Source organism: Jatropha curcas, chromosome 1 (assembly GCF_041381405.1).
Source record: "Jatropha curcas cultivar XTBG-Jc1 chromosome 1, XTBG_Jcur_1.0, whole genome shotgun sequence".
In the NCBI taxonomy this organism is placed as follows: domain Eukaryota; kingdom Viridiplantae; phylum Streptophyta; class Magnoliopsida; order Malpighiales; family Euphorbiaceae; genus Jatropha; species Jatropha curcas.
This window is the reverse complement of record NC_143151.1, coordinates 14,706,082-14,717,030: the sequence shown is the minus strand read 5'-3', so window position 1 is coordinate 14,717,030 and position 10,949 is coordinate 14,706,082. Positions and strand designations below refer to the sequence as shown.

At 38.1% G+C, this 10,949-nt stretch overlaps 1 protein-coding gene across 1 annotated transcript; it reads right to left on the bottom strand.

The window, feature by feature from the left end:
• Positions 1–310: 310 nt before the first annotated feature.
• On the bottom strand, positions 311–10,532 carry LOC149499044 (uncharacterized). The gene is made up of 10 exons (XM_089721765.1): positions 9,390–10,532; positions 8,937–9,248; positions 8,900–8,902; positions 7,288–8,855; positions 6,578–6,927; positions 6,419–6,514; positions 4,697–4,822; positions 4,318–4,466; positions 1,541–1,720; positions 311–376 (listed from the first exon to the last, which is right to left on the bottom strand). The coding sequence occupies exons 1-10, from the start codon at positions 10,530–10,532 to the stop codon at positions 311–313; spliced, it is 3,993 nt and encodes a 1,330-aa protein (XP_089577891.1).
• Positions 10,533–10,949: the final 417 nt, after the last annotated feature.

Sequence of the window (10,949 nt, the reverse complement as noted above, 5' to 3'; positions counted from 1 at the left end):
AATATGTTTAGGTTTAGTATAAATACTCTCATCTTCATTGTAAACAAAACTTTGAGATATTGATAAACTTCATTTGTTCAAGCTTTGCTTGTTCTATTTGCTTAGAGAGATAGTGAGAGATTGCTTCCTCTAATTGCATCAAGAATTACGGTAAACTTATCAACTCGTTTGTGGCGTTTATCTTGTTCTTTGCTCGATTATTGGTGTTACCGTTTCCTTATAAACGTGGGGTGCCATAGAGCGTTTAATCTCGATTATTGGTGTTTCCGTTTCCTTATAAACGTGGGGTGCCATAGAGGCGAACTTAATCTCATTCCTTTGATTGCCGATCCGGGTTCCTTATCAGTGCTTGCCTCTGCCTCTCACAAGGGAACTCCTACATTGAAGCACGCCCGTGCCAAGTAGCACACCCAAGACCGTGCTTGTCTCTGCCTCTCATTAAGTTAGTTAGCTTATTTTGAGTTTTTGCTTTGTTAATGGGTTGGGCCTCCAATATTTTGGCCACCCTTGATTAGTTAGCCTTATTTTGTTTAGATTTAGTCAATCTTTAGTGGATTTGGACTAGATATCCAAATCCTTAAGTTGTTATGATTTTGTTAGTCTTATCCTTAGTTGGTTTAGATTTGCTAAATCCTACTCCTTAGCTAACTCTAAATCCTTTAAGGATCTGGACCTCTTAGATTAGTATAAATAGCTTGTTATTTTGTAATTATAAACACATTATTCAATCAATTAAAGAGAGATTTTCTTCTTCCATGCCTTTGGCGTGTTCATGTTTTTAGAGAGTGTGAGATTGCATTTTTCTAATTGCATCAAGAATCAAGGTAAACTTATCAATTCTTTGTGGCGTTTATCTTATTCTTTTATTCTATTATTGGTGTTCTTGCTTCTTTAAGCTTTGGGTGCCATAGAGGGGAGTTTATTCTAGATCTTTGATCTCTTCCAAAACTTGTCATAGAGTTCATGGAATTTATTTCCATAGGGTTCCGCGTCACTAATCCAAATCAACTAAAGATTAGCTAAATCTAAACAAATCTAGGATAAGGAATAATTAATCCAAACCAACTAAGGATAAGGAATAATTAATCCAAACCAACTAAGGATAAGGACTAACTAATCCAAACAAACTAAGGATAAGGAATAATTAATCCAAACCAAGTAAGGATAAAAATAAAAGGGTGGCCTAATTTATTGTGGCCCAACCCATTAACAACATTACGACTCAAAACTAACAAAAATGGGCTAACTTATTACGCCAAAGCTAGGCTCTAGTATGGCCAGGGCGTGCTACACCATCAACATATGCCTCCAATAATGTAAGAAGCCTAAGTGTTCTCCATATTTCCTTGAGCTCTATGGTTGGGTGGTAGCGAATCCGTATCATTCCCCCTTTCCTCAAAAAGATTCGTCCTCGAATCTTAGTTAGAAGTTGAGGTACCCATGCTCCCTTGAGCTCCATGGTTGAGTGGTAGCGAATCCGTATCATTCCTTCTTTCCTCGAAAAGATTCGTCCTCGAATCTTAGTTAAGAGTTGAGGTACCTTTCTGCTTGCCAGAATCCGACCTCTTCTTGGAATCCATGCCTTTTCCTGTACTCTTCTTCTCCTTTTCAGACCATATTGAACTTCATTGGTTGCTAGAACTTGAATATGCCTTTCCAACTCCTTTGTCTCCATTGGATTGCTTCTAGGTAACTCATTAGGAACGACATCAGAAAATTCCTGCAACACAGAAATAAACACGGAAGGCAAAACTATTAAGGTTAATGTCAGCATTAGAAAATAAAACCTCCTTGAACCTAAGAAGCAACACGGGCTGCCTCAAGGCGATAGCACTCTTAACCTCTCCAGCTCTCGTATAAAAGGTTTGTTTCTTTCTCTCTTCTCTCAGTGTTTCACTCACCATTGGGCCATTAATTTGTTTGTATCTTTTGTGGCCTCTTTCTCCTCTTTTTCTTCACTCTTTTCACACTTTGGTTCTCTTGAACTCGAAGCGTCACTCCCATTTTCTCTCAAAGTTGAGGTCACTTTCTCAAGTAGCTTCTTTTGGTCATCATCTACTTCAAATTCTTGCAAAGGATCAACAAACACACTTGGCAAAGATGGATTAGGATCATTGATGGTCAAACAAAGAAGAGGTTGAATTTTTTTTCCTTTTCTTCCCCCTCTTTCTTGTTATTTGCATTCGGTATATTTTCACTCATTTTATTTTTACACACTTTTCTTTATTGACACCCCTTAAAACTCATCTTTTGCTTTTCACATCGATCTTTATACACTTCTTTTGACCAAACCGGTGTTAGAATGGTCTTCCGCTCATCCTTTGTGAATGAATACCTATTGAGGTAATCCACATTTTTCCTTCCTTGCACCCTTCCTAACTTATTGTTCAAATTCCTAAAGTAATGATTAGGATTATCGACCTCCTCATCTTCAGGTGTTTGAAATCTGGTTGGTGTAGTACTAGTACGAGCTCTTGTTCTATTAGAGCATCGGGCGGCTTTAATCTCCTTCAAATCCTTTCTCATATCTTGGAGGAAACTGTTGTAGTTTCTAAACTGTTCTTGGATTGACTCCATTATAAGTTTTAATTGGGAATCGTCTATTTGACTTTCATCCTCACTATTATCTCCAAACTTGCCTGCACTCATGGTTAGTATTCAAAATAGAAAACACGAAAAGATTTGAGTTAATAGTAAAGCACTCCCTCACATATTTACACTCTTTAATCACTCCTTGCAATTCCTCCAATTGTACTTCAGAATCTTAGGTCAACCAACCAACTCAAAAGCACGTTTAGAAACAAGGAATAAACCTTAACAATGAAAAGCAAGCACAAATTCTAGAAAGAAGACTCAAAACGTGATACGACCCTAGCTAATTAACAAGTACTCTTGCAAATCAACAAGGAACATCTAGCGGAAAGCATGCAATCTCGGAAGTACCCGACAATCCCTTTAACCTCCAAGTACTCTTGAAGAGAGAAAGCAAGGAATTTAGAACAAGAATCAGAAACTTACCTTCAAGTACTCTTGAAAACAACTCTGAAATTCTTGGTGCAATTAATCTTGTAGAACTCACAAGCTTAACTACTAAGGATATTTTGGTTCTATGAAGAACACTATCTGTTCTTGAAAGAACAAGAAGAAAACGTTTTGTTTTGATTTCAATTCAATGGTGGCTGCTATGCAACTCTTACAACATTATAAGTAACCTAAGCTAACCCTAATTTAGCTATTAACTTAAGTTAGCCCAAGCTTATCCCTAATGTGGCCCAAATGGGCTTAATTAAATACAAGTCCAAGCTAACTACTTAAAACAATCCTGACTTAAACATTAACTAACTTAGGCTGGCCCTACTCTAGAAAATAAGCCCAACCAACCTTATACTTAATTAATTAAGTCCACTAAAAGAATTTAAACAAAATAGGGCAAATGGGCCGAAGGCCCTACACAACCCATACTTAAGCTCATAATAAGATAACAACCTCCTAAATTTGCCTAAGTATAGAATCATGTAAAATGCATCAAATGGCAGCCTCATTGCACGCCTCAAGCATCATAACAAGCTTTGGTGCTTCTTCAAGTTCAATCTCACATCTTGCATAATTATGATCTTGAAGCTCCAATGTGATTTGTTCTTGAGCAAATGCATTCAAGGCTGTTCGTAGCTTGGTTGCACGAGCTCTTGTGATTGGCCCCACGGGTAGAGCTAGAGGATCCTTCACCTTGCTTCCTTGATCCGTATCATTCCCTCCCTCCTCAAAAAGATTTGTCCTCAAATCTGAATCATAATCAAATGGAGAAAGGTCAGAAACATTAAAGGTAGCAGACACGCCATACTCACCTGGTAGATCAATCTTGTAGGCATTGTCATTGATCCTCTCCAACACTTGAAAAGGCCCATCACCTCGGGCAGCAAGCTTTCCTTTCCTTTGGTTTGGGAATCTTTCCTTCCTCATGTGCACCCAAACCCAATCGCCAGGTTGAAATACCACACGCCTCCTTCCCTTATTGGCACGGTCAGCATAGCTTTTGTTCTTCATGTCTATATGAGCCCTAGCTTTAGCATGTATCTCCCGGATCAATTCAGCCTTCTTTTCACCATCTAAGTTAGCAATTTCACTTAAAGGCAAAGGAAATAAATCAAGTACAGTTAAAGGATTAAAACCATACACAAGCTCAAATGGACTATAACCACTAGAAGAATGTATGGACCTATTATAAGCAAATTCAATGAAAGGCAAACAATCCTCCCAAGTTTTCAGATTCTTACCAACCACCGCTCTAAGTAAAGTACCTAGAGTTCTGTTAACTACCTCAGTCTGTCCATCCGTTTGGGGATGACAAGTAGTAGAGTACAGCAACTTTGTACCAAGCTTACCCCATAAAACATGCCAAAAGTGAGAAAGGAATTTGGCATCACGGTCTGAGACTATGGTGCGTGCACCCCATGCAATCTCACAACCTCCCTGAAAAACAACTCAGCAATATGGACAGCATCATCACTCTTATGGCATGCAATGAAATGTGCCATCTTACTAAACCTGTCCACAACAACAAAAATACTATCCCTACCACGCTTTGTTCTGGGCAATCCAAGTACAAAATCCATAGAAACATCAGTCCAAGGCAAAGTAGGTACAGGTAAAGGCATATAAAGGCCATGAGGCATAGATTTAGACTTAGCTTGCTTACATGCTATGCACACACCACACAGTTTCTCTACATCCCTACGCATATGTGGCCAAAAGAAATGTTCAGCAAGTATATCATATGTTTTAAGAACACCAAAATGCCCCATAAGTCCTCCACAATGCGATTCTAATACAAGCAATTCACGCATAGAACATTTGGGTATACAAAGTTTATTTCCCTTAAATAAAAACCCCTCATGCCTAAAGAACTTATTAAATGCCCCATGTTCACATGCACTCCAAATAAGACCGAAGTCATCATCATCAACATACAAGGATTTTATATGCTCAAATCCTAACAACTTAGCATTAAGAGTAGTAATTAAAGCACACCTCCTAGAAAGTGCATCAGCCACAATATTTTCTTTCCCTTGCTTGTATTTAATCACAAAAGGAAACTGTTCAATGAATTCAACCCACTTACCATGTCTCTTGTTCAACTTACCTTGTCCCTTGAGGTGCTTTAAAGACTCATGGTCAGTGTGTATGACAAATTCTTTGGGTAGAAGGTAATGTTGCCATACCTCCAATGCTCTCACTAGAGCATATAGCTCCTTGTCATAGGTTGAATAATTGAGTTGCGCTCCATTGAGTTTCTCACTGAAATAGGCAATAGGCTTTCTCTCCTGCATCAACACTGCACCAATACCTACACCAGAAGCGTCACACTCAATCTCAAATGTTTTATCAAAGTCAGGTAAAACTAAAATAGGAGCAGAACAAAGAATGGATTTTAAAGTATCAAATGCCCTTTGTTGCGCTTCCCCCCATTTGAACCCAACTTCCTTCTTTACCACCTCTGTGAGTGGGGCTGCTATAGTAGAGAAGTCCTTCACAAACCTCCGGTAGAAGCTTGCCAAGCCATGGTGACGCGGAACCCAATGAAAATAAATTTCATGAACTCAATGACAAGTTTTGGAATAGATCAAAGATCTAGAATAAATTCTCCTCTATGGCACCCAAAGCTTAAAGAAGCAAGAACACCAATAATAGAGTAAAAGAATAAGATAAACGCCACAAAGAATTGATAAGTTTACCTTGATTCTTGATGCAATTAGAAGAATGCAATCTCACACTCTCTAAAAACATGAACACGCCTAAGCATGAAGAAATAGTCTTTAATTCATTAATTGTTGATTCTTCAAAATTACAAAATAACAAGCTATTTATACTAATCTAAGAGGTCCAGATCCTTAGAGGATTTAGAGTTAGCTAAGGAGTAGGATTTAGCAAATCTAAACCAACTAAGGAGTTGACTAACAAAATCATAACAACTTAAGGATTTGGATATCTATTCCAAATCTACTAAAGATTGACTAAATCTAAACAAAATAAGGCTAATTAATCAAGGGTGGCCGAAATATTGGAGGCCCAACCCATTAACAAAGCAAAAAAAAAAACACAAAATAAGCTAACTAGCTTCCTTCGCGAGCGCAAGCTTCACATACGCGAGCGCGACCACACCTCGCGAGCGCGATTCTACCGTGCGCGAGCGCAAGAAGCGCAAAGGAGCTCTTGCTATCCAAACATGGTTCCCACTCAACTTGTGCTTCTATTAATGTGAGAAACTTAGGTGTTCCTTCAAGTTCTTCATAGCACTTGTTGAAAGCAAGGTCATGGAGCTCTTGTGTGATTTGTTCTTGAATATATAAGGACATGGTTGCTCCATACTTCTTTGCACGGCTCCTTGTAATTGGTCCATTAGGAAGTGCTAATGGATTGCCATTGTTGTGGTCCTTGTTTCCTTGAGCTCCATAGGTGGTTGGTGGTAGTGGATCCGTATCATCCCCCCCTTCTTTAAAAAGATTTGTCCTCAAATCTGCATCCATGTCAAAGGGAGACAAATCACTAATATTAAAAGTTGCAGAAACATTATACTCACCTGGTAAGTCTATTTTGTAGGCGTTGTCATTGATGCGTTCTAAGACTTGGAATGGCCCATCTCCACGTGCATCTAGCTTATTCTTCCTTTGGTTGGGAAATCTTTCCTTGCGAAAGTGTACCCAAACCCAATCACCTGGCATAAGTACTAACTTCTTCCTGCCCTTGTTGGCTTGATTAGCATATTGCTTGTTCCTCTTTTCTATGTTGGCTCTAGCCTTCTCATGTAAAGACTTCACCAATTCTGCCTTTTTCTCACCATCTAGATTAGAAAGTTCATTCAAAGGTAAAGGAACAAGATCTAATACAGTTAGTGGATTAAAGCCATAAACAAGTTCAAATGGGCTAAAACCTGAGGTAGAATGTATGCTACGATTATATGCAAACTCAATGAATGGCAAACAATCTTCCCAAGTTTTCAAGTTCTTACCCACAATAGCACGAAGCAATGTTCCTAAAGTTCTATTCACAACTTCAGTTTGTCCATCTGTTTGTGGATGACAAGTTGTAGAATAAAGTAATTTAGTTCCAAGTTTACCCCACAAAACCCTCCAAAAGTGTGAAAGAAACTTTGCATCCCTATCAGAAACTATTGTTCTTGGTACCCCATGCAATCTTACCACTTCTTTAAAGAATAATTCAGCAACATTATTGGCATCATCAGTTTTATGACAAGGAATAAAATGAGCCATCTTGCTAAATCTATCAACAACAACAAATATGCTATCTTTACCACGTTTAGTCCTAGGTAATCCAAGTACAAAGTCCATAGATATATCAATCCAAGGAGAACTAGGAACAGGTAAAGGCATGTATAATCCATGAGGCATAGACTTAGATTTGGCCTGTTTACAAGTAATACAAGAGTTACAAACCCTCTCTACATCTTTAATCATATGAGGCCAATAGAAGTGTTCATTCAACATATCATAAGTCTTATGTACCCCAAAGTGTCCCATCAATCCCCCACTATGAGATTCAATCACAAGCAATTCACGCATAGAACATTTAGGCACACAAAGTTTGTTGTTCTTAAACAAATATCCATCATGTCTATAGAACTTATCAAATGCTCCATGCTCACATGCTACATATATGTTGCCAAAATCAGAATCATTCACATACAAGTCTTTAACATACTCAAATCCAAGCAATTTAGAGCTAAGAGCAGTAATTAGAGTATATCTTCTTGATAATGCATCAGCAACAACATTGTCTTTTCCATGCTTGTATTTAATCACATATGGAAATTGTTCAATAAATTCAACCCACTTACCATGTCTTTTATTGAGCTTACCTTGACCCTTCAAGTGTTTTAGGGCCTCATGGTCAGTATGGATGACAAACTCTTTAGGTAATAAGTAGTGTTGCCAAACATGTAAAGTTCTTACCAAGGCATAAAGCTCTTTGTCATAGGTTGAATAGTTGAGTTGTGCTCCATTCAACTTCTCACTAAAGTAGGCAATTGGCTTCTTTTCTTGCATTAGCACAGCCCCAATTCCCACTCCAGAAGCATCACACTCAATCTCAAAAGTATTATCAAAATTAGGCAAAGAAAGTATAGGTGTAGAAGTTAACTTCCCTTTTAGTGTTTCGAATGCCCTTTGTTGTTCTTCTCCCCACTTAAATCCAACTTCCTTTTTGATAATTTCTGTTAGTGGTGCTGCAATTGAAGAGAAATCTTTAACAAACCTTCTATAGAAGCTTGCCAACCCATGAAAACTCCTAACTTCAGGAACCGATTTGGGAGTTGGCCATCCTTTGATAGCTTTCACTTTCTCCTCATCTACTTCAATACCCTGTGCACTCACAATAAAACCAAGAAATACAAGTCTATCTATACAAAATGTGCATTTGTTAAGTTTAGCATACAATTTTTCTGTCCTCAAAGTTTGTAACACTATCCTAACATGCTCAATATGATCATTAAGAGACTTGCTATAGATGAGTATATCATCAAAGTATACAACCACAAACTTTCCTAAGAAGGCACGCAATACATGGTTCATAAGCCTCATAAAAGTACTAGGTGCATTAGATAGTCCAAAAGGCATAACTAACCATTCATACAAACCATACTTAGTTTTAAAAGCAGTTTTCCATTCATCACCTGGTTGCATTCTAATTTGATGGTAACCACTCATTAAATCAATTTTAGTAAAGTAAGTTGCCCCATGCAATTCATCTAACATATCATCAAGTCTAGGGATAGGGTGTCTATACTTTACTGTGATTTTGTTGACTGCTCTACAATCAACACACATGCGCCATGTTCCATCCTTTTTAGGTACTAGAAGCACGGGAACGGCACACGGGCTCATACTTTCTTTCACCAAACCTTTCTCCATAAGTTCATCCACTTGCCTTTGCAACTCCTTTGTTTCCATTGGATTGCTTCTATAGGCAGGCCTATTTGGAATGGTGGATCCAGGAATGAAGTCAATTTGATGTTCTATTCCTCTTAAAGGTGGTAAACCACTTGGTAATTCACTAGGAAAGACATCATCAAATTCCTGCAACATAGAAACAAACATAGAAGGCAAATTGTCAAGGTTAGTGTTAGATTCAGTAAACAAAACTTCCTTGTACCTAAGAAGCAATATGGGCTTCTCTAAGGCAATGGCACACTTAACCTCTCTAGTTCTTGCATAAAAAGTCTGTTTCTTTTTCTCCTCTCTTTGTTTTTCACTCACAATTGGGCCATTAATTTGTTTTGTTATTTTTGTGGCCTCTTTTCCCTCATCCTTACTTTTTTCTCTCTTTTGTTCTCTCAATCTCAGATTCTCACTCTCTTTTTTTCTCAAGGCCGAAACCTCTCTCTCTCTCTCAATTATCTTTCTTTGGTCTTCATAAACCTCTTGAGGTGATAAAGGTACAAGAACCACCTTTTTCCCTTTATGAATCAAAGAATATCGATTGTGGAATCCATCATGAAGTGCTCTTCTATCATATTGCCATGGTCTTCCCAACAATAGATGTCCAGCTTGCATAGGTACTATATCACACAAAATCTCATCTTCATACCATCCAATAGAAAATGGCACAAGTACCTGTTTAGTTACTTTCACCTCCCCACAATCATTTAACCATTGCAACCTATAAGGCTTAGGATGCTTGAGACAAGTTAAGTTCAGTTTGTTTACCATGTTTACACTAGCAACATTAGTGCAACTACCCCCATCAACAATAAGAGTACACACTTTTCCACTAATCAAACATCTAGTGTGAAATATATTCTCACGTTGCTCAAGGCTTTCTTCTTTTATATGCATGTTCAGAGCACGTCTAGCAACCAAAGCTTCTCCATGTTCAGGAAGTATTAAATTTTCTGAATCATCATTATCATCATCTAAATTAGGCATATCATCATAATCACTACATTCAGATTCAGAACTAATATTCCCATCATCTTTAGCAATCATAACTCTTTTATTAGGACATTGAGATGCATAATGCCCTTTCCCCAAACATTTAAAGCATTTAATTTCTCTAGAAGGGGTTGTAGAGTTAGAAGTACCTTTGTTGCTTTTAAATGGAGTTTGGACAGTTTCTTTACCCTTTGAAGTTGAATCTGTCCTTTGAGAATTTGAACCTCTAAATTCCTTCTTCTCACCTTCTTTAGACCATTTAGATCCCCATGTGTTGTTGGAATACTTGTTGGTGTTGGATCTCCCCTTTTTCTGTCTTTCAAGTTTCATGGCCATATCTACCATCTCCTCTAAGCTTTCATACCTATACATCTCTAAAGCATCAGCAATGTCTTTATTGAGACCCCCTAGGAAACGTGACATGGTGATTTGCTCCTCCTCTTCAATCTTGGCTCTTGCCATGCAAATCTCCATCTCCTTGTAGTATTCTTCAACACTCCTTCCTCCTTGCACCATTCTAGCTAATTTGTTATGTAAATCCCTAAAGTAATGAGTAGGGACAAATTTTTGGTGCATTAGCTCTTTCATGATCTCCCATGGTGGTACGGGTCGTAATCCTTTCCTTCTTCTGTTCAACAGCAATTGTTCCCACCAAAACATGGCATAACCTTTGAATTCAACAGCAGCAAGATGGGATTTCTTTTCTTGAGAATAGCTATGGCATTCAAAGATTTGTTCTACCTTTCTCTCCCATTCAAGGAATTCTTCAGCATTATTGTTGCCTTTGAATTCTGGAATCCTCATCTTAATTGATCCCAAGTCCCCATCAAGTTTATTAGGATTGGTCTCTTCACTCTCTTCATCATCATGGTCCTGAAATCTAGCTTGTGGACGAGTTTTAGTTGTATTAGAGCTTTGTGAAGCCTTTATCTCTTGCAATTCCTCCCTCATGTCTTGGACAAGATTATTGAAGGTTCTAAACTGTCCTTGAATTGCTTCCATGAA

Excerpts from the sequence above, each read along its gene's own strand:
- LOC149499044 (XM_089721765.1), bottom strand. The coding sequence starts at position 10,532 with ATGAAAGAGCTAATGCACCAAAAATTTGTCCCTACTCATTACTTTAGG. Across the intron at positions 9,249-9,389 it reads TAATTGAGAGAGAGAGAGAG|GAGAAAAAGAAACAGACTTT; the intron begins GTTTCGGCCTTG and ends AAACAAAGAGAG. Across the intron at positions 4,823-6,418 it reads AAACAAGGACCACAACAATG|AATCGCATTGTGGAGGACTT; the intron begins GCAATCCATTAG and ends TGCTTGTATTAG.